We start from the raw sequence: 24,926 nt of genomic DNA, 5'->3' as shown, positions 1-24,926 counted from the left end.
GACCATCAGTCAGCACAAGGCTGGAGAGCAGCTTACCTGCAGCCCCTGCACTGAGGACAGCAGAGTCAGCGCAAGGCCAAGGGAGGCGCTGGGGAGCAGCTTTCCCAGCTGCCTTCCCGAAACACCGCACCAGTGCACAGAGCTGGTGTCGCACATCTCCAGCACCAGATCCATCGTCCTTTCACTGCCGAGTAATCAGAAAAACAGGAATACATCTTGTGGATTGCACAGCGAGATACTGTAGTATTTAACTTTTTTCATTAAATTTGTTTTCTGACTGCATAGGAGAATAAAAGTGATTAGACTGAAAAGCTATTCATCATTTTCATTTCACCTAAGAGTTCCGAAAGGAAAGGAGATGGCATCTCTTAGGACTCAAAATGGGTTTAGACTAATTTGCTTGCAGGAGATAAGTTTTCTGGTTCTTTAATGAATGCTGGCTCCTTAGTTGCTGGGTTGTTAATGGCTTTGCCAGATCTGGAAAACTTACGGACACTGTATCTTTGTTGCTATATATCTTTACCGTTTCTATTTTCTCCTTTAGGGCAGAAAAAAACAAACTGAGCCTGTTCTAGTTCTTTCAATAATTTTTGTTCCTTGACCATGCAGGTACCTTAGAAAATTACAAGATTTATAAGATTATAAATACTATTCATACTGCTCATTGTTGTTACTCAATGCAAGGAAAGTTTTCTGCTTTTAACAGGTGCCACTACTATAGCTTAAACAGGTAAAGTCTTAAAAAGTTTTAATGCAAGTATGCCAAGAGGCTGACGATAAAGGGAGATAATCTCTCACTCTATCACCATATATGGCTTACTTTCAGCTCTTTTAGTTGTTTCCTCATAGTTGGCTCCATATATTAAAATACTTAATTTACTGACTTCTTAGACATATTGACTTTAAACTAGCTTTTTATGTCTCTATTTCCTTAACAAACATTTGAAATACTTATGTAACAAAATCAGATAAGACATGCTACATAACATTTCTCATTAAATTTCATAAAAACGCATTAAGCTCTATATATGTTGTATATAGGCTGTGCCTATGTTTCTGTTGTATTGGGGATGCCATGTTTTTATACATAAAGAAACTGAAGATGTAAATGCTTTTAGAAACATCCTTGAATCACCAAAAGTTAAAGTGAGCACTCTAAGAAATAAATCTTTAAAATTTAATAGTACATTGTCATTTGGCCAATAAACAGATTTGTATACTTGAAAAATTATAAAACATCCCTACTACACCCAGAATACACAATATCTTTGCCTTGAACAACTTGTTTACTGAGTTCTTCTAAAGTGCCAGGTGGCCAACGTCCCTTTTGAATAAATCATAATCCATTGACAAAGAAACTAAAAATTACAGCAATACATGGGTATTACTAAAAAACTAAATTAAAATTAGCTGTCACAAAGGACTGATTGATTATGGTTGGGAGAGGCTAGGTAGCTTCATAGAAGTAGATATTTCTATAATTCTGAAAGATGAATGTTTCCTATTTCTCCAATGGCAAAAAGTTGGAATGGATATAGAATTAAAAGGATTACATATTCATTCTCTGAGAGTTGGGATTCATCATTGTAATATCATCAAATACCCCAGCTAATACTCTACATCAAATGTAATATATAGTAGCAAAAGTGATAGGTGAGATTGGGATTTAATTCTAGATTTTCCTTAATTGAAAGCCTATAGTCTTTGTTTCCCAAGAGGTAGACTATGTTCCCCCTTTACTTCCAACCTATCATTATCCCCTTATGTTAAATTCATTAGACAAGTTTTGATTTCTTAATATGAAATACTGCTCAGGTCTACGTATACCCCAGGAAAATCTACCTTACTACTTTAAATCTATTATCACTATAAAAGAATCAGTTCATGTTTTAGTTATCTGAAGTGTGAAGGACTTAGAAATGAAAAGAACACGGACTTAGGAATATCAAGTACATTTGGTTTCAACTTCTGGTCCCATCTTTTCTTGCTCTCTGAGCTTGAGAAAGTCACTTAAACTCACTGAGTTGGCTTTCTATTCCAAAAATGTGAATAATTAAAACCTATCACATAAGGTCTGGTAAATAAAAATACAGAAAATGCCTAAAATCATCTTCAAAAATACTTCATACACAGATAAAGAAATTTGCAGAATTTCACCAACATCAGAGAAGACTATAAGAGGAAATTTAAAAAGAATATTTCAAAGATAAAAGTTCTTTTCTGGGTTGAACACCCACCTATAAACCCTGGCATTACCTGCAGTTTGTTATTTTACAAGTAATATGGAAAGGTTCTTCTAGGTTTACGGTGTCTGGGATTGCCTCCAAAGACAGCCTAACGTCTCCATAACCTGGAGCCTAAAGAAACAAGCAACATAGTTAAAATATATTTATTATAAAATCTTTCTATCTTAATGAAGGTACCACATCAACACATTCACTCCATTAGACATGGGTTGGCAAGTTGATGTTCTGAGAAAATACTTGATTCATTCTTCCCTTCCTTCACTCTAGCCTCTTTCTGTTACTATCTGTAGGACACCGTGTAGATTTGGATTGTTTTTGTTATAATTACTCAAGTTTCAGAAGAATTAAGAGGAATCTTGTAAGCAATCAGTAATAAATTATAGGGGATCAAATCTTTTTCTTTTAGTGATTCTGAAGCTTCTACATACACAAATGTAAATGTGCAGTGCCTCGAGGCACAGAGCTTACTGTGAAATGAGCAAAGAAGAAAAGAAGGTCTTGCCAGGGATTTAGTTCAGTGGCATAAGTGCCTGCCTTGCAAGCACAGGGGTCATGAGTTTGATTCCTGGTACCAAAAAAAAAAGAAAAAAAAAAAAGAAAAGAAAAGAAGATCTTTCCATAAGACATTAATGGGCAAGGATAGACTAGAAACTCCAAAGTTTACAACATGCCATGGCAGAATGATAACTAATTAATATATTTGAAAGTAGGTTTAATGATCATCATCATCGTTTAAAAAAAAATGTTGCCTCAAGCAGAAAATAAATTTTAGAGCTGGGCATGGTGGTGCACACATATAATCCCAGTACTCAGAAGCTGAGGCAGGAGGATCGCCAAGAATTTGAGGCCAGCCTGGGCTACACCATGAGTTCAAGGTCACCCTGAACTACATACTGAGACCCTGTCTTAAAAAAAAAAAAAATCTTTTTAAAAAAGAGTATGTAAGAACAGATAATATTCATTATCAAAGGAGAATCCTGAAGAAAATTCTCGCTAGCACAGGAAATAAAGTTCCTTCTTAGGGAGTTAATTAGGTAAAATATCCAACCAATACTTACACAACATCTTTAGTGTAGCTCACCTGAGTTTTGGATGCATCAGATTTTTTATTTTATTTTTGGGGGATAGGGCCTACCGTGCAGTTCAGGGTGGCCTTGAACTTATTATGTAGCCCAGGATAGCCTTAAACTTGTGGCAATCCTCCTGCCTCAGCCTTCTAAGTGCTGGTATTACAGGCATGTGCCACCACATCTGGCCATATTCTTAACATTAAAAAAAGAAATGCACACCTTTTGTGAGAAACCAGTCGATTCACAGGAACTGTATTGTTTGATTTTCCAAGAAGAAAGCTGGTAGTCTGAGCAAGTATTTAGAGGACAACCATATGCAATATAGTAACTATATTTCCCACTAATGTTTCTATTATTTTATTCTGCATTATGCCTTTTAAATGAAATTTAAAAAAAAAAGAAATGCATAAACAGTAGATGAACACATGGAGTCCAAGCATTCAGAACATTGCAAAAAAGAAGATCTTAATCCAACTCAAGTCAGATACAGTGAGAACAAAAGGAAGGAACAATTGACAAGTTAAAAACAATGTAGTAAGGATGTATTAACATTTGAACATTTTTCATACATTGCAGTACCAGTTTACTACCTAGAGATAATTGAAACTATTAGTCCATTCTTCTCTTGTCATATTGGTGCCAGAGATTTAGTGACAGACCTAGGGACATTTAAATTGCTTTAAATGGCTCCTCACAACATACAAAGAAACCTCCGAGATTTTTCAGACTCACCATTCTTTGAAGTTGGCTGGTTTGTAACCGTCCCCTTTCACCTAGGTTTGTTTTCCATACTATATCCAATTTTCCGATTACTGTTACTCCTTTAATGATGCCTGCTTTTTCTGCAAACTCCTTCTTGGGTTTTAGGCAATACAAGTACTGGCGTGTATCCATTGGCTGCAGATATGCTCTTGACCCAAATGTAGAGACACTGATAGGGGGAGAGATAGGTGGGTGAAATTCTTGGTCGTCTTTTGAAAGAAAAACCATAGCTGCGATCATTCCTTTTGGATAGAAACTGGTGATTTACTACTCAAAGACCCAGAATAGACAAGGTTAGAAGTTTCAACACAAAAAGGACTTGTACTGAGTACTTGTTTTTTTTTTTTTTCTTTTTCAGTTAACATGTAAGTCTTTTTTTTTTTTTTTTGAGACATGGTCTCACTATGTAATTCGAGCTGGCCTTGAATTCACAATGATTCTCTTGCCTCAGCATCTGTAGCAATGGGATTATAGGCATGTGCCACTGTGCCCGTCTACCTTGGAAAACCTTAGTGTTTTATAATAGAATGAATAAACTGCCTAAAACCTTGGACATGTATCAGGTAAGTGAAAAGTACAATAGGAATCAAAACCTTAAGTATCTTGTCCCTTTTCTCCAAAATTTTAAAATAGGATAAGAAAAGAAATACTTTTTAAAAATGTAGTGGCATGGATTGGATCCAGGGCTTCAGACATGGTAAGGTAACTCTGCTACTATGGAGCTATACCCCCAGCACTGAGAAGTAAATTTAAACTACGTAATCTTTTCAAAATAAACTAGCTGGAAGAGAACACAAAATTGTTGTTTTCCTCAGTAAAGGAGGCTACGGACTTTTTTGTATGTAATTATCATAATAATATAAACTTTTAAATCTTGATTAAGAAAATCAGGCAGTTTCCCTAGCTACTACCCCATCTATACTAATGTTGACACTACATGTATTTGTTCTGCCTTTTCTAAGTTAGCTATAAAAAGGCACAGAATAATTAAAATCCTTTATCTCCCCCCCCTGCACTCTGCGTTTACTATTGTGACAGGATTTCTCTATGTAATACAGTATAGTCTTAAACATGCAATCCTTCTGCCTTAGCCTCCCAAGTGTGGGATTATAGGAGTGTGCCACTATGCCCAGCTTAAAATCATCTATTCCCATGTCTACTTTTTTGCTGAGAGCAGCATTTTGTTTACACTCACACTTTCTAACTTCTCCACCTTCCTTCTTGTTTTTCAATTTTATTATTTACAGGATAAAATGATAGCTTTCAGATTTAACTCACTGATTTATAAGAACTCAAAAAACATGTGCTTTGAATAGTAAAACAAATGCAAAGGGTTATAGCCTTTATTTTTACACAGATGGTGGGATGAATGCACAGAGCTTGGATATTTTTAGGGAAGTAAAACCACTCTTTACAGTCAAAATATATAGTATGTATAAACACATACAATGGACTGAAATTTACAATATGAACTTAAAGTATCAGATGGGCTGGTGGTGCAGGCCTATAAACCCAGAACTCTGGGAGGCTGAGGCAGGACTACAAGTTTAAATCCAGCCTGGGCAGATTAGCAATTTAGAGGGACCCATATTCAAATAGGAAATAGAAAATGGGATGGGGATGTAGCTCAATATGAAAGTTGTGGGTTCAATGCCCTGTACCTCAAAAAAGAGCATCAATATTATCTCATTGCTCAGAGTAAGAGCACTCTTTCATATGAATTTTTCTGTGACTTAACTCTTCTAAAAAATCTAAGTCTGGCTGACGATATAGCTTAGCAGCACAAGTGCCCAGGTCATGAGTTCATGAGTTTGATCTTGGTATCAAAAAAAAAAAAAAAAAAAAAAACTAAATCTTTCCAGGTGTGGTGGCATAATCCTACAATCCCAGCATTCTGGGAGGCTCAGGCAAGAGAATCACAAATTCAAAGTCCTGCCTGGGCAATTTACTGACTTAGTGTCTTGGTTACTTTTTCATTGCTGAGACAAAATATGTAAAACTCAAGGCTAAAGAGGAAAAAGTGTACTGTAGCTCAGTTTGTATTAGTTGTAATTCACAGTTGGTTGGCTCCAAGACATGGCAGAGGGGCATCATAGAAGAGTTCATGTCAGGCAGAAAGCAGCATGTCATGGTTTGTCTATGGCCCCTAGGCCTCAGGTGTTTACATTATGCATCTGTGATTGGTTCACTGTATAGTGCATGGATTGATGGTGTCAGTGCTACACCCCCATGGGGTGAGCCAGGATGTAATGTAATGGCAGGAAGAAGGTGTGTGTCTCTCTTTTGTCGGTTTCTGCGTTGCCATTTGCAGCCGCCATGAACTGTGGCCCAGCCATGCCAGCCTGCCTTACAGCCCACTGAGTATGGGCTGAAACCTCCAAAAACTGTAAGAAATAAACCTTTGCTTTCCCAACTTTGGACTTCAGGTATTTTGTCTCAGCAATGAGTAAAAAGTAAGACACAGCAAGTAGCAACAACGATCTGTTTCTCTCCCTTTTACCCCTTTCTTTTGGGTGGTGCCACCCACACCCACATGGGCCTTTCCATCATCCACAAGCAGAACTGTGTCAAATCAATCAGTGAGTCACTTTAGTAATCACACACCCTAAATCCAAGCATCACACATTGAATTTCAGCATCACACTCTAGATTCAACCACCTCTGAAAAACTCCATTTGTGACCACATGAGGTTTTGGGAAAACATTTAGACACAAGACATAATACCTAGTGAGAACATGACTCAACGTATAAAATTTAATTTAAAAAAAAAGGCTGAGGATGGAGCTCAGTGCAAAGATCCTGACACTGTCGAAAACCAAAACAAAAAAACCCTACTACCACTAAAGAGACCCAAAATTATAAATATTTTAAAAAATAGACTTAAGAATAGTGGAGATTAAAAAAAACATGCATTATAAGTGATATTTACCGTTCTCCAGCTTGGCTCACTGAATTTAATTCAGTTACACTGTACATTATAGATGGCTCCAATGACACTTTCTCCATAAACATGGGTGAGGTTGTAATATTCTGAATTTGTGCTTCAAGAAATACTTCATCGGTCTGAGGATATGAAAAAAAAAAATCCACCAAAATGTGATGGTACTGACAATATTTACCTCAATGTAAAGAAAAATTATTAACCATAAATGTGATTAGTTCATGCCTGAAAATCAAAGTTATCATAATTAATGCAAGAAAAGAAATCTCCCCCTTAACATAATTAATAGGCAAAATCAAGTGTTAGTTAACTGGTACCTTTGTCAAACAATGGATGTGGGATAATGAGAATGTATTTTATACTAATATCCCCAGATGTTTAACTGGAATTTGACTTTAAAAACATCTAAATCAAAAAAAAAAAAAATCTAAATCTTTTAGTAAGGTGCTACAATGAACTTTAGTATGATGAGTATAACTTTATATCAATATCAAGAATTTCAGTGTTAAGATAATTATATATTCATTATAATAATGCACCATAATATGATTTCAACTGTCATATTACTTCAATGTAGTCTAGTGATCACTAATACTATGAATAATTTATAATCTGGTCATTAGTGATTTCTTGGTGTATTTTAAATATATATTCAGGTTTTAAAAAAGAATAAGATACTGGGCATGATGGCACAAGCCTGCAATCGCAACACTGAGGAGACTGAGGAGGCTCACTGTCAGTCTGAGGCCAGCCTTGGGACACCAGTGAGTTCACAGCCAACCTGAACCGAATTATATAGCCAGACTTATCTCAAAAAACAAACACACAGAAAAAGAGTATATGAATTATACCTAATACTCTTAGAGCTCTTAAATCAAGCAAAAATACTTACTAGCTTTAGTGACAGGTTATAAAAATGATGTTACTCAGTAAAAATTCATCTACTAATTTAAGTAATTATTTTTTTATAAATTTTAGGTTCTCTGGTTATATATGCTAAGCTATGTTGTTCTTATGCTATTCGGTATTATTTTCTTTGTACAACTGAAAGAATAACTGCTTTTTTTTAAACAAACCAACAGAAAAAAATGATATACCAGGCATATTTAAGAATTAATTTTTCATATATATTTTTAAAATGTGTGTGTAAATGTATACATAAATGTGTGCATATATGTGTGTGTATATCTATAGGTCTATACACATATAGATATACACAGATAGATAAATAGTGGTACCTGGGTACTCATCGTTAATGCATTCCAGAATTTGTGATGAGTGCCAAAACTCAAACACCTTCTTCTCCCAAAGGAATAATGTAATTATGAATCATTTGTGAAAGCTCCCCAAGTCTTTCACATTTTACTGGGTTAATATTAAGTAATGAGGTTGTTTTGTGATATAAAACTTAGTATGTATTTTTTTTAAAAAAACAATTTTTTACACCGTCAATTGTGGCCCAGTGCCATTTTTTGTTGTCAAATTGTAACAAGTATCAGAACTCAGCCACAGAGTACTGTGGTATGACAGTGTATATATATACACACACACACAGAAATAAATAGAAAATAAACATGACCCAAAACGGGATTTACGGGCTTCTGATACCACTAACGCCATAAAAATGGAAACAGTTTGCAAAAATAGAATGAAGTTATAATTTAGTATGTGCAAAACAGACTCTCAGTGCTCAAATGAAAACAGAAATACAATGATTTATCAAAACAAGATGTCTTTTAAGGCATTACTTTTGTTCAAAAAGTAATTTATATCCCATAAATCCATTGCTTTTAAAAATAATCCACAGACCCACATTTCCATTTAAGAAATATAATTTTCTGCATAAATTTAGGAAGAGCTTGGGTAAAATGAAAGAGAAACAAGCAACATAATGGAAAATCAAGTTAGTTTGAACAGTTAGTAGTAAGTAGTTTGATGTTTGAAAACTCAAGAAAAGAATTTAGTGCTAAGGCTGTTGATGCTGTTATTACACAAAATAAGTAAGCAAATACTTACAGTAAATAGAAAATTGAAAATATAATTTTAGCCAACTTGGAAAAAACTTGCTTTCCTTCTGCATTCATTTATCAAAAGGTCATCTTTATCTGACCTAGAATTAAAACTAAATCTATTGTCTGTGCATTTGAAAATGAATTTTATGGTCTACATAAGCAACTGAAGGGCAGGAGAGTATTCTACAGCAAACTGTTTAAAATCCCAGTTATTTTAAACAAGCTTAACTGCTTCTTTTAAAAACACCTTAAAGAAAAAAACACTAAAACTGTGCATATAAGTGTTTCAGTACAAGTGAAACTTTGATTTTTTTCCACATAAGACAATTGATATAAAAAGTTACTGAAATTATATATTTTTTACTGAATTCTTATAGGTGAGATTCACAACTAACTGTTTTTCCACTATGTTTTGTACATAGATTATTAGGCAGAGCCAAAAAGTGGTAAGTAAGAAAAGCATATAAATTTATAATAAAAAATCAAATTACCACAGAACTGAGGTCACTCTAATGGAAAAATAAAAAAGAATAATTAGAAAAATCAGAGTTAAATGTTAAAGAAAAAGAATAACTTAAAATGCATTTCTGCATTTTTTTTTACTTACTAAACAAGACAGATTAGTAAATAAGAAAGTAGGAAGCAACATAAAGAAATATGACAAATTGCTTTTCTAAAAGGTATGGCTGAATATTCAAAGAGAAGCAAGTAGGTACATTCCACGTCTTACTAATTCTCTAAATTCTTTATGGTAATTCTTCATAAGTGCTCGGAATGGATATATACCATTCCAACATTCAGAACAGACATACATAATTTTTCCTACATTTATATAAAATGGACTCCTTTCTAACCGTATTACAGTTCACTACACCATATTTCCAGAAATGCTGGGCTAGACTACTTTAGACGATTGTGTCTATTCTTTTTGTAGATTTCAGTTAGCCTTTTTACATTTTAATCTACTTATTTATCAAGGGCAGAGTCAAGTGTGTACTCACTAAACTCATAACTGAAAATAATTTTTTGCCTCTGTGTTCTGTTGTCATAGCATGAGTATAAGTAACCATTTGGGATGTGCGTGCACGTGTGTTTATACTGTAGTGATGTCATGTCAATCTTCTCCAATGGATGAAAGTTCTCTGAAGACTTGAGAACATGAATCATGTTTACTGTCAACATATTATTAGCATCATTCAACACATCAAAAACATGTTTGAGATGTATACGAGCATATTAAAAGTTACTTCATGAGCACTACAGCAGAGTGGTGAGCATCACCTATTGATAAAGGCTAGGTTAGTAACTCCTAAAATCTGCCTAAAATGGCTATTTAGGGTTAAGATAATCTACTGCATACTACTGCCTTAACTCTATTTGTTTTCCTGACAGGTAATATTGATAGTCTTAGAGACCCTTTTGGTTTTTAGAAGACAAAACTATTTTAAAAAGTTCAGAATTTTAGTAAGTAGTTTTTAGTTGAAATTTGTGGGCAAATTTTAAGATTATGTTGAAATATAATGTTAACTGGAAAAAGTAATAAAAATGATTACTATGATTATTAAAAATGTTCATATAAATGCATAAAGACTTAAAATATAGATGAATTAATATAAAAATTACTTGATGTGTTGGAGATGTGGATTTTTTTCTTCATGGGTAGCATGTCACTTTGGTGATATTTAACAGTAACTAGCCATTTGAAAGGCTATTTGCAAATCACTCTAAATGTTAGTGTTAACAAAACTAACAATGAATATGTATATGTGCTATACTTTTAACACAGAAAACCTAATGTAGTTTAACATGTTCCTCCTAGGAACCAAATACAAAAAACACCCTCAACAATCCCATTTTCTTTTAAATTTCTTAATATATGTTCTAATATTCTTCCTTCATACTATAAATGAAAGCCTTTCCAGTAAAGTGATAAATTAGACCATTTAAAATTGACCAAAGTAAACAGTTATATTAATCAACAGTATGCTATTAAGAAAAAAGGTAAAATAAAGATATAAAAACATCAAATCTTTAACCATCTAGTAATCTGATGAGGCTGTACTCGCTCATCAAATACGTATGCTCTTCACAATGTAGGTAACACTCCTTGCTGTTTGTTAACTCTGCTTTGGAAGGCCCTCATTGCTGACACCTGTCTGTTTTCACTGTCCATTCCTGCTAGACCACAGTCCATATAGTCTACTTTCTCCTCCATACAGCTTTTATGGATCCAAGCTGTCTTCCCAAGATCTTGTAGTTCATGTTTTTTTATATCACTCTCAAGACTCACTATATAGTATCTTGGGTAGTTTTATTATTATATGCATTTTTCTTTTCTCTCAATAGGTCTTGACTTTCAGGTTAGGTTTCTTAACTTTGACAACTAAGTAACTCTAGTTTAAAAATTTTATAATGAATGAAATCTCAGAATCTTGATGGGTAAAACTACCTATCAAATTTGACACATGACTGCAAATTTCTGATCCTCTGGGTTCAAACAGAAATATAATTGTCTTTCCAAAATACTATGTTTGAATATTTTTGAATTTATCTCTGTGATATGAAAGAAAAATACAATTGTGGGCAATAAAGAGATCTGATTTGCTGGCACTTGGGAGGACAAAGACGATTGTGACTTGGAGTCCAGCAAGTTCAAGGTCATTCTGGTTTTTTTTTTAATTGGTACAGGGGATCGAACTCAAGACCACCTGCTTGCAAGGCAGGTGCTTATGCCACTGAGCTAAATCCCCAGCCCCTCAAGGTCATTCTCGAATATGAAGCATGCCCCATCTTAAAAGACAAAAAGCATAATAAGACCAAACCAAATCTATTTTCTTCAGCTGTAGGATATAGATTTGGAGAAAAAAATCTAAACAATAAATTCTTCTATGTCTGCTTTCTCTTTTTTGTTAAGATACAAGAAAAGATTATCTTTTACTCTAAAAGTGACTTTTTCTCTATTTTTGCCAATGCTGGTTTTCACAGCGAGATTTTCAAGCCATTTAATACTCAATAACCTAATTCTGGCTGGCACATTGACTTCTCAGGAAAAAATTTAATGGACTGAGCTTCACTTGTCACTATTTTTCTGTAAGAATACTCAATCTAAACTTTTTTTTTTTTTTTTTGTCTTTTTCCTTTTTATCGGTACCGGGGATCGAACTCACGACTGCCTGCCTGCAAGGCAGGCGCTTATGCCGCTGAGCTAAATCCCCAGCCCCTCTCAATCTAAACTTACTACTTCAATTCGTGTAATATATAAAAGCACTGTAAAAAATCAATAGTTTTGGGGCTGGGGATTTAGCTCAGCGGCATAAGCACCTGCCTTGTAAGCAGGCAGTCGTGAGTTCAATCCCTGGTACCGATAAAAAGGAAAAAGACAAAAAAAAAAAAAAAAAAAAAATCAATAGTTTTTAAGCAATAACAAAACTGCTAAATGAAAGTTATTTGATGAAAATGGTGAATGCTTCAAAACACTGAGAATAGAAATCAATATACATTGATTATACATAGCTTGAAGATAGCAGATTAAAATGAAATTACTGAAATTTCTTTTAATTGAAATTTTGATTATTTTTACTTCACAATCATATTAGCAATTTACTTCAATAGGAAATAAATGTAATGCCTCATGTTATTAGATCATTAATGTTTAATCTGAAATTGCATTCAGTGCCCAACACTTACCTCTGCATTATAAAATTTAGTTTTCACATCCAATGGTTTGAGAACCTGGACAGATAAAGCAAATTAATCAGGAAATTCCTATTATTTGATTCTTTATTTTTGTTGATTTGTTGCAGATAACAGGTCTAAATTTGTCAAAGCAATTTTCTGACTTGTTAAAAAGAGGGATATACAATATTCTTGGGCAAAAAAGAAATCCCAAATTAATTTTTTAGAAGGCTATCATCATTTCTGGACTGAGTGACAGTTACATGGGTATTTACTTCAAAACATTTTTTAAACATATTCTATATATATATATATATATATATATATATATATATATTTCATAAAAACTTCAAAAAAACAACCAAACATTTTATTTTCTTTTAAAAGGCATTCATATGACTGACATAGCAAAACAATAGCTAAGTTATTGTTCTATCAGAGTACTTTCCCCCCATTTTTACAGCAATGAAAAATATACCAATGTAGCTTTATATCTATATCTACAATTACATCGCTATATGTGGTATTCTTGTATTCTCATCGATACATATATGAGTTGGACCAATAGTTTTTGATGAGCGTTAAATAGTATTTCTTAACATAAAATTGTACCTAAAATCCTAGTGACTTGTGGAGTCCTTCAAAAAAAAATCTTGATTCACTCACCTTGAGAAAATGTCTTTCATTTAAATATTTCTTTAGAAATTTAATAGTATTTATATCCTTTTATCTGGGCTTTACACTCATTCCTGTTCTTCAGTTATGTTTGTTCTGCTACGTTACGAAAATGAGCTATTTCTCAAACTACAGTAAAAATTAATTTCATTTCAAAATGTTACACTGGTGATGATAATTTTTTTAATTATTTAAGTTAATTTAGTCTGGGGCTGGGGATTTAGCTCAGTGGTATAAGCACCTGCCTTGCAAGCAGGAGGTCATGAGTTTGACATCTGGTACCGATAAAAAAAAAAGTTAATTTAGTCTGATCTATTGGATATGGTGAATAATCCCAGCACTTGGGAGGCAGAGGCACGACTGCCAGAATTAGAGGCCAGCTGGGGCTATACAGTGAGTTCAAGACCTGTCTGAATTACATTGCAAGACCCTGCTCAAAAAACCCACATCTCCAAAAAACCCTTTAATTTGGTACTGAATTAGTAGTAATATGAAGATCCCATGTAACTAGACAGGAATAGCTACACTTCCAAAAAAACAAAAGGAATCTAAAAACTATTATCTTGAGGCCTTTATAGGTAAATGGAGGTAACTTGAGAATATCCTCATTAGTGAAATAAACAATACTCACATCAGTAAATATCACATTGTCTCTCTAGTGTAAAAAAACAATAAGAATTGACAGAATAATGGGACCCCAAAAGTATAATAGGTATTGTAAAAGTGAAGGGAAGGAAAATGCTCTAAAGGATATAATGGTATGTATAGTACGAGAGATGCCCATATTTCTATTAGATCATTAAACAGAAGGTTTTGCACTGTTAATGTTTGAGTGTCTAGCCACTTTTTATGCTTTGATTTTGTAACTTTAACAACTATTGTTAAGATGACAATATGTATCAACTAGCGATTTTATGATATTAATTTTTGAATTCTGTATTCTACTTTTTTCTCGTTTTTTTCTATTTTGTTTTTTAAATTTTCTCTTCTCTCTTTAAATAAAATTAAAGAAACTATTACTCATTGTCATATTCAGTACCTGAAATTTGAAGAATTTTCTAAAGTACATTTTTTCTCCACCCTGAGTTGTATAACTCACGGCACATACCAAGCTGAAACAGAAAGATATCTTAATGATTTGCAAACATTTTCAATTTTACTTCTCAATAGTAAATACAACACACTTCAATTCCACTTACAAATGTGGAAAAATTTTTTATCCATGATGTGAAACTGGAGCCAAATGAGATTAGAGCAGAAAAAGAAAAGTTCCACCAGATATAAATATATGAACAAGAGAGCTTTTGACGAATAAAATAAGACAGCATTCTTGGAATAGGAATAGCCATATAGTTAAATGTAAAATAAGTTAAAAAAAATAGAGATTTTTAAGGAAGTTCCAGATTAAATTTCTTAACATAAATATACTGAAAAAAATCAGTAAGAAACTTTATATTGAATATATAAAAAACACTAAGACCATTAAAAACAAAAAACAAACTTGGATAAAATACTTGCAACAATATGAGCAAATTAGATTGTTAGTATATAAAGGATTGCTATAAGTTAATAAGCAAATAAAAAATCACTCTCACAATATGAGTGAAGCAATACACATATATATACATCACAGTCCCATAACAGGCTAATCAAGAGGTGAGTAAGTTCAACTGCATGAATAGTCAAAGAAACACATTAAAATAATTCATCTATACAGATTTGGCAGGAATTCTTTAAACGTGATATCAAGATTGAGGAGGGTTTAGAGAAAGTGACTCTTTTTTGTTTTTGGTACCAGGGATCGAACTTGCGCTTACCAGGCAAGCACTTGAGCCACTGAACTAAATCCCCAGCAAAGAAAGTACCTCTTTACACTGCTAGTGGTTGCATGGAATTTAGAAAACAACTTTTTTTGAAAAAGGATCTTTAAAAGACTTGTATGTTTCCATAAACATCACTGCAAGTAATTATAAGGAAATATCAAGGTATTCATAATTGTATTATTTATAACAGTAAAAAAATGAAAACATCCAAAGTTAGTTAAACAAAGGCCACTGTGCACATGTGTAAGATGCACTCATTAAAAAAGTCATGTTCTCAAATACTGACTGATGTGGAAAAATGCTCCGTGAATTGAAAAAACAAAACCAAGAGTACCATAATCAAAATTTTATAAAACACTAAATTGCATATACTGTATTTGTTATATATGTGCATATAAAAAGACTAGAAGGAAATACATTAACATTTTAATAGTTATTTACTAAGTTGTAACATTATTAGGTAGTTTGATTCTTCCTGTAATTTGGGCTAGTACGTTGATCAAAGTACTACTTGCTTTCTAAGTACTCACAGTAAGAAGTACTACAAGGTATGAAAATATATTCAAATTTGAGATCTATGTCTGGTAAATGAGCTGTATAATTCTCTAAGACTATCAGCTCTGTAAAATGAGGATTTTACATACTTATTAACATGTCAATAATTCAACTTCAACAAATATTTACCACTGCTCTCTGTCAGTTCTTGGGGATACAAGTTCTAAACCACACATTTAATGGGGAAGGCAGGCACCCAGTAAGTAGTTGGAAGAACAAAAGATACAAACAAGTTAGAACTTTTAGGTACTACATACAAAGGTTACGAAACACTCTTTGAGGAAGTCTTGCTGGTTCAGAGATAGGCAAAAAAAAAAAGTGAACATAAATTATACAAAATGCATTACCCTATATAGGAACATATTTCAAGACATACAGTTTGGAGGTAACAAAAGTTTGACATGACCGCTGAGAGAAAGGAAAATGTGAGAAAACATTAGTAAGAATTAGACTATAAGGAGAGTTTTCAAAACATACAAACCCAGAATTTCCAAAGGCAATGGGAAGTCACTGAAGAGATAAGTGACTTACAGAAGATCATAAAATAATGATGTCTCAGAAATCTGAACTCCAGGAACGTTAACTCTGAAGCTCAGACCAATCACAGGGAAAATAAATGTACACATATACTGTAAATAAAAATACCTACAGCAGATCTTTGCACCAAATTTAACTGATCAAATAATTACCTATTATTTATACTTAATATAGTATCTATATTATATGCTTTACCGTTACAAAAAAGACAAGCAAAGAACATGAAAGTGGAGATGAAGCAAAAGCAGTAATAAATTTGTCTTTCAAAATAAAAAGAGAAATAAAGCACTCCATATTCAAACATACAACAAAGCCAGGAATACAAAGACAATACAAATACAGTATTTGAGAATTTTTTTCATACTTTGTCTTAACTTTCGTTTTGTATTTCTGAGTTCCTGGGCAGTATAAGTACTTAGTTAAATGTAACACTGAAAAATTTTCAATTTAAAAACAAATGCTATGAACATCAGGACCTGACACTTCAAAAAATAATAAACATCCGTTTTATAATATTTTGTTTTGTATGAATTCATTGTGTGTGAAGATATAGACAACCATTTAGAAGAAAACAACAAACATTGTGGTAGCCACTGTAGATCTCCTGTTATCTTGCTTTGAAATCTGTGTCACATTGTTTTCTTCTGATCTACTTTGTTCTTTTTTTACTATCTTTAAAATAAAAAAATAATAATAAACATACTTTCAGTCAGAGTGCTGATTTTTAAACACTGGCATGGCTTTTAAGTTTTCAGATAAGACTGTAGATACAAAAATGAAACTAATTAAGTAATCATAAGTCTGATTCATTTTTCCTACATAATGAACACTTTGTTTAAAGTTTGTTTCTGATAAACATATAAAAATAGAAAACAAAATTCCTTTTGAAGTGAATTCTTGGGTATAAAGATAAGTAGACAACAAAAATATCATGTAAAGGTTAAATGACAGTCTTTGAGAAGCAGTAAAATTGATCCTTACATGTGTGTTCCAATTTCCTTTACTTCATGGTGTATGACATCATCAATACAACAATCAGGTTTAAGTTCAGCCACTGCAGCATTGGAAGCTGAAAGATTTAAACGCTGAGAACTTGTCTGAAGATCAGCCTTCAAAGAAAGGGCGGAGGGACCCAAATGAGGCTGGTTATTACAGGGTGTGGACAGGTATGGGTGGAAAGAATAGGGTAGGTAAGAACAAGGAGGCAGAAATGAACAGGGAGCAATACTTTTCTTTGTAAACTTTTCTGTATAGTTCTAAGCTTAGATCTATGGAAGAGTTCAAAACCCCCTCCCTTCAAACACAAATAATGAGGAAAAATTTAAAGTAGAATATAGATAGTTAATACATGACTAAACTATTACAAATGAGAAAAACAACTATAGTTGGGAGATGAGAAAGAAAAAAATGAATTAACCTAAATAAATTTACAAAACACTGTAATTTCAGTCAAAAGACAAGAATGATATCATATACAGATATTGTGCTCACCTTTTTCATTTGTTTTCATGTAAGTTTGGGACAACAGTTGTGAAACTATGTATATATTAGAAGTAAAAAAAAAAAAAGGAAAGGGCAATGTTGCAAATAAAATCTTTGGTGTTAGACTAGAATTTGAGGCATCAGTATGAACATAAAATTTTAAAACATACATGTAGGTGAATTTTAACAACACAAATAGATATGAGCATAACACTGAAAGCTAAGTATTCATCTAGAATAATATTCGATGTCAGAGACAAATTAATTTATTTCTAGGGGATGACATTAAATTTACCAATAATTTCAAGGCAGTTGTCAAGAAAAATTCAGAAAAACTGAATAGCATGTTAGGTTGTAGGGATTAGCACAGGGTTTTACTTAAGACTCAGATTCTTTCTTAATGTTAGTCATTTTGAAGTAGAATATTTATTTATACTCAGTTATAAAACAGCAGTAGTTTACATTTATTGAGCACTGGCTGTGTGCAAGACCCTGTTCCACATTACTCATTTAATCCCCACAATCTTGTACGTAGTGTTAGCCCTATTTTATGAACAATGAAAAAAAGGGCAGAGAAAAGTAACAGCTTCCCCAGCATTATACAACTGGGAGGTAACAAAGCTGAGGTTCAAAATTTCTTCATTTCAAAATCAGAGAAGAGGGGCAACAAAAAAAGGAAAGGAAATATCCAACCCATTCATTTTTCTGTCACATGGTCTCTTGGTTTCTCCCAATATGTTCTCCTGTGTCATCTTCTAACATTAATCTTGACTCCAATACAGTGTAAAAATGGCTGAATACTTTTGCCATTATCTTTTATGGCTATTACAAATAATGTACTGAACATTTATTTTCAAATGACCTACCATATTCCAGAGCCTCTTCTAGGAGTTACAGATACCTTAGTGAAAAAAACAGATCAAAATCCCTGTCCTGTTTATATCCTCTGGGAAGGAGGTGAGGAAGACAACTGATAATATACAAAGAATATCACAGGGTGTTAGCAAGTAGTAAATGTTCTGGGAGAAAAATGGCAGAATAAAGTGGTAATAAGGGGCTGGATTGGGGTAAGTAGTGTGATTTAAACTGCGTGGTAGGCTTAATGTTTCAAATTGCTTTTTGGAAGAGATTTACGCAGGCAGAGAGGAAAAAAGAAAGGAAGAATTATTTCAAAAGTAAGATGAATACAGATAGGAAAACACAACTGTAAAGACTCAAGATGTCTTTAGAAACCACGGAGCTCTTGGTATACTTAAAAGGGAGGTTCACATTCTGGAGTAAAGAAAAAACCCCTCCAGACTAAACTTCAAGACAACAGAGAAGCCTTGCTATAACCACAGTACATAGAATCATGTCTGGCACACATATTTGCTGAATGTATGTCAATGATTAGTTTAGACTGTGGTTCTTCAAATACGGATCTCCAGCCAACAGAATGTCACCTGAAATATGTGAAAAATGTCAATTTCTGGGCAGTATGCCAGATCAAATGGTTCAGAAACTCTGGAATGGAGCCGAGGAGGTTTTAACAAATCAGTTTATTTTGATGCCTTCAAAAGGTTGTGAACCACTAGTGCAGCCCATTAGATAACTATTTTTAAAAGCTTATAGTATACTAGTTACAATATTTTCTTAATAGAATCCATTTTGTTTGGCAGTATGCTTTCAGACTTACTTTTCATACTTTTGTGTGTGGGGATGGTGGGCATTGAACAAAGGTCCTTTATTTTATATAGACAGACCTTTGGTTTTCTGTTTTATTTTGAGACAAGGTCTCACTAAATTAGCCAGGATATTCTTGAATTTGTGATTTTCCTGTCTCATCGTCAGATTGCTGGGATTACAGGAGTGTTTCACATGACCAATTGAGATTTTTTTAAATAAAATGATAGTAAAGGAATAAAAACTCCAGATCACAATCTATTTCTATAATTTCAAAGTTCAAGAAACTAAAAGAAAAATAAAAGTTTTGATGGCAGAATTCTGGTTCTCTAAAGTATAATTGTGAGTTTTCCAAGATATCCTCAGGAAAATAAACATAGAAAAAGAACAAGTAAAACCACAAAAAAACTTTAGGTTAGTGTAACTATAAGGTAGCAAAGATACAAACTTCAAATAACAGGTATGGGCAATATAATTAAGCAGTCTGCTTCATCTAACAAATATCCAAATAAAAAATGGGGACAATGGAGAAAGAGTAAAGTAGTGCAACCAAGAGGAGAAAGTGAAAGGATATAATTAAACACTAAATGTCCTCTAATAAGAGGGTAAGTTGTAGGAAAACATGTAAGTGTGAAGGCAGGTATTTTGTATCGTAAAAGGAAGAAATATTGGGATGTGTGTATGTGAAGACCAGTTCTAGGAGGCTAAGGCAGAAGGATCATGGGTAATTCAGCAAGAATTTGTCTCAAAAAACTCAAAACAAAACAAAAAACTGAAATGGTTGGGTGTTAGCTCAGTGTGAAGGATGTGGTTTCAATTCCAAAAGAGAAGAAAAAAATAAATACAAAGCTAAAAGCTAGAAAAAATACCAAACATAAACTTCCCTAAATACCAAAGGACATTTTAAGAACTAAATAAGCAGTAAAAACAGAAAACCATGGTGTGGTGGTGCATGCCTATCATCCAAGCTCTTGGGAGGCTGAGGGAGAAGGATTGTGAGTTCCAGGCCAGCCTAGAAAATAGTGAGTTCAAGGATAGTGTAAACTATACAGCAAGACCTTGTTTCAATTGGAAAAAAAAAAAAAGGCCCCCAAACCAGAGCAAATTCATATAATACACTAATAACTGTAATATAAAATATGACAGCAATGAAACCAAACACATCAAATTTATTAAGAACCTTATCTACTCTCATCAAATGAATTTTGTTTATAGCTATAAGATTCCATATATATCCCTAGATCTCTGCCTGATTACAATGCCCTCTACTTTTTCTATATATTCTAACATTCTTTGAAGTTTCTCTTGCTTTTCTTTTTCTCTAATAAGCCTTCAGACTGGTAATAATCCCCAGCCATCTTTCTTCCTCTTTCAAATATTATAGTAACCACATGTACTAACAAGAACTATTTACTTCTGACAAGTAATTTTTTCATCCAATCTACCATAAACTTTGAGAATGAGAAAACACATCTCTATGCAAGTATTTTGTGCCTTTAGGCATCTTTGATGGCTTATTAATGACAATTAAAAATTTGAGCATCAACCATGCATTTTAAACCAAGAGTGGTGGGAAACATGAGTAATCCCAGCTGGTTAGGAAGCTGAAGCAGGAGGACCAAAATTTAGTGGGTAGCCTGGGCACTTGGTGAGATCCTGTCTTAAAATAAGAGTTGGGACTGCAGTTCAGTGGTAGAACACTTGCCAAGCATATTTGAAACCTTAGTTTTAATTTCTACCAATACGATGCCTAAAAAAAAATTCAATACAAAACAAAAACATTTTAATTAATTTTCAAAAATTAAAATATATCCCAAACAAAAATATCACTTACTTTTACCAGTATATCTTTTACAACTTGATTACTATCATTATGAACGCTGATGTAACTGGAAAAAGTCTCTCCCAAAAATATATTCCTGTGAAATAAAGTAAAATTATAAGCAGAAATTCATGCAGGTTTTATCATAAATATTGTGTGTGAGTACTACTTAACAACTTCAAATGGAGAAAATTGGCTAAAGGATAGAATCAGGTGAAATGCTGCTTCAGCATTCCTTCATTTATAGGAGGCTGCTTGCTGATTTACCTAGTCAATTTCAAAATAATAATGCATTTCTGATGTACAGGTATAGGTAGATAGGTTAGAAAAGGTCAAGTTTCCATTTTAAAATAATTTAGGCTCTGAATGTAAAGAGATCCAAGCTAATTCACCTTGGAGTATTTTTACCAATTTATTTTATTTTCTAAGTTATTCTAATAAAGTGACCAGTGGCTTTAGTCTATATTGTGTTACAGTTAATACAGGAATAATTTTCTAGTTTTCAAGATAGTAACCTATGAACACATTTTATAAGTCTTTAAAAAAACTCTGAAAAGTTATCTTTTGTCTCAAATTCTTCCAGTAGCAAAAATAGTGGAGCCAGGAGTTTCCACTGAACCAATAATCCAGAATAAGTGAACAGCAAAAACACAAACAAGAATAAAAAATCTAGTTACTAGTTAGCTGACAAATCTCACGTCTATTGGGAGAGAGCTTTGAGACTGACTAAAGAGTTACTTCTGAAAAAGACATTTATTATTTTTTTTTTTTTTTGGTCTCTTTCGTTTTTTTATCGGTACCAGGGATTGAACTCATGGCTGCCTGCTTGCAAGGCAGGCTCTTATGCCGCTGAAAAAGACATTTAGATACAATTAGTTATAATAAAAGGTATATATGATCATTTAAAAATAAGCTTTAAAAAAAAAGTAAGCTGGGCATGGTGGCACATGCCTGTAATTCCAGCACTCAAGTTGGAGGCAGGTGGATTGTTGCACATTCAAGACCATCCTGGGCTACAAAGTGAGCTTAAGGCTGGCCTGAAATGTGCAGGGACACCCTGTCAAAAAAAAAAGCGGGGGTGGGGTGGGGCGGGGCAGGGATTTAGCTCAGCGGCATAAGTGCCTGCCTGGCAAGCGCAAGGTCATGAGTTCGATCCTTGGCACCAAAAAAAAAAAAAAAAAAAAAAGTATGTATGTACATACATATATATGTATCTCTAAAAAAAGCTACAATGCTGTCATTTAAGGAACCACTATTAACATTTTATTTTGGTACATGTCTCATTTTAAAAAAATTACCATGTAATGTAACTTTTCAACTATATATTATAGCATTTTCCCATTCTTTATTTTTTGAAAACATTATTTCTAATGGCTTTAATATTCTGTTGTGTGTCTTATGTGATTATATTCTTCTTACCCAAAATTTTGTGGTAAAGTCAACATTTCTCCCAACATTAAAATTTCTGCACCATTTACTGTTGAAGGATCATCTCTCATTAATTGGTTAAAGAGATCTCCTGTAGTAAGAGGAAAACATAAAATTCTAGCATCTATCTGTTAAATAATTTTCCTTACATAAAAATATAGTTGAGGGGCTATGAATATAGCTCAGTGATATAGCTCTTGTCTAGTATGTGCAATGTTTGATCCCCAGAACCTCCAATAAGATATAGCCAGAAGAGATGTAGATATATTTTTATAATGTATAATGTCATTTTAATCTTTAATATAAGAGCCCTACCAAAAATTCTGATCTCACAGAATGAACATTTCAGAAACAAAGAAAAATGTAGGTCATGAGATATACAATATACTATATAAAGCACCAATAAAAAGTAGGGCATGGTGACACATGCCTGTATTCACAGTATTTAGGAAACTGAGGCAAGAATATCACTGTGGGTCCAAGACCATCTTGCGCTATGAAGTGAGATCAAGGCTGGGTTGAACTATGTAACAAGACTCTGTCTCAAAAACAAAATACACTAAGTAAAGAGAATGTTATATCTTTAGTGATGCAACATTTAAGGATAAAGATACTAATTCAATAATGTAATGAATATGATTTATCTTTACTTAAAAGCCTTCTTGTTACCATAGGACATCAACAGTATCTTGACTTGTGGATTATAATTAGGTTAATTACTCAGATAGTACAAAAAACAACAAAGAATTCAATAAAGTCTTAGCATTAGATTGGGAAAGCTGTTTATTGCAAGAAAATATAGGCAACTCAAGTTTCAACTCTTCCCTTGATGAAAACACAGTAAGCACAGGCCATACATACCAGGTAAATCTTTCTCTTCACATGTTACTGGAATATTGGTGAATAAAGTAGGCTTAGTCAATCGCATCACTGGGAAAAATAAAAGAAACATACAAAAAACATTAATACTGTTTTGGGCTAATATTTTCAAGTCCAATGTATAACATTCATCAATTTCATACTAGTACAAAATATTTAAATATTATATACTTCTTAATAATATCACTAACAAGTTGATTTACTAAAAATGTTAATGTGTTAGGCATCATGGTGCATGCCTATAAACCTAAATACTCAAAAAACTGAGGTAGAATGATAGAGAGTTTGAGATCAGCTCAGGGAACTTAGTAAGACTATCTCAAAATTTAAAAAGGAAGCAGGAAGCAGTTTGGGAAGACGTGCCTAGGAAGCAAGAGTCCATGGGTTTACTCCTCAGTACAACCACCACAAAAAAAAAATAAATAAAAGTTATCATGCAATAAAAATTTATAACCAAAAGAGAATAATTTTGATGTTTTTACAGCCATAAAAATTAAATACAAATGCCCAGCCTGGCGGATCTCCCTCCCTCACCTGGGGGCCACGCCGTGGCTTCCTGCCGGGAACAGTGAGGAGGGCCGAGCCACATAACCCTGTCCCAGTGTGGCGGACCTATGTTCCTCACCTGGGGGCCAGGCTGCGGCTTCCGGCCAAGAACAGTGAGTCAGCCGAGCCACGGAACCCCGTCCCAGCCTGGCGGACCTATCTCTCCCGCCTAGGGGGCACACCGCAGCTCCTGCCGGGAAGAGTGAGGTGGGCCGGGGGACCCATTCCAACCTTGCTGACCACCCTCTCTCACCCGGAGGGCACAGGGAAGCTGCCCCACCTGAAGGAGGGAACTGGGCCATGCTGTGGGAAACTGCTCTGACCTTACCTACAACCTTCTTTGGCCTGGAGAGCTCCAGCACTACTGCCAGCTCCTGGAGGAGGGAGCAGCCTTGCTGAGGAGGGAAGCTTTGCTACCACAGAGGGGAGCGGTACAGCTTAAGAAGGCTTTAGGTCTACCTGAGAGGAGCCTGGCAACCTTCTCTTAATCCAGGGGCTTACTGTCCAAGGAGGGAGCTATACTACCAGAGGAGTCCCAGGAGTCCAGGACATAAGAGACAATTTCCAACACGCCCGGGGGAAGCTTGGAAAAACACTTGAAGCTCAAAAATATAGGAAAATGACAAAACGAAAGACCAAAATGCAATCTCAACTATCTAGCTCATCCCAAGAAAGCCTAGGAGCCATATACATAGAAAAAAATACATGCCACATACCTGAAATACCTGAAATAATAGTAACCAAAATAAAGAAGCAACTCTGGGAAGCCTTAAAGGAATTCAAACTAGAAATAATCTTTCAGGTAAAAGA

The 24,926-nt window shown here is 33.9% G+C and overlaps 1 protein-coding gene across 3 annotated transcripts in view; it reads right to left on the bottom strand.

Moving 5' to 3' along the window:
• Positions 1-24,926, bottom strand: part of Trappc13 (trafficking protein particle complex subunit 13) — a 47,724-nt gene that overhangs the window by 1,401 nt on the left and 21,397 nt on the right. For 2 of the 3 annotated variants that reach the window (XM_063258252.1, XM_063258254.1), the window contains 11 exons: positions 23,553-23,621; positions 22,683-22,782; positions 21,276-21,360; positions 17,279-17,406; positions 14,422-14,494; positions 12,720-12,764; positions 9,524-9,541; positions 7,009-7,142; positions 4,049-4,247; positions 2,257-2,357; positions 37-184 (listed from right to left, as the gene is read on the bottom strand). In XM_063258252.1, the coding sequence (XP_063114322.1) occupies positions 37-184; positions 2,257-2,357; positions 4,049-4,247; positions 7,009-7,142; positions 9,524-9,541; positions 12,720-12,764; positions 14,422-14,494; positions 17,279-17,406; positions 21,276-21,360; positions 22,683-22,782; positions 23,553-23,621 (1,100 nt within the window). The remainder of the gene's footprint in view (positions 1-36; positions 185-2,256; positions 2,358-4,048; positions 4,248-7,008; positions 7,143-9,523; positions 9,542-12,719; positions 12,765-14,421; positions 14,495-17,278; positions 17,407-21,275; positions 21,361-22,682; positions 22,783-23,552; positions 23,622-24,926) is intronic. The other variant, XM_063258253.1, reaches the window with a different exon arrangement.

This window comes from Cavia porcellus, unplaced genomic scaffold, assembly GCF_034190915.1.
Source record: "Cavia porcellus strain 051 isolate PalLab524CR breed Dunkin Hartley unplaced genomic scaffold, mCavPor4.1 scaffold_11, whole genome shotgun sequence".
Classification (NCBI taxonomy): Eukaryota; Metazoa; Chordata; class Mammalia; order Rodentia; family Caviidae; genus Cavia; species Cavia porcellus.
This window is presented reverse-complemented; position numbering and strand designations above follow the sequence as displayed.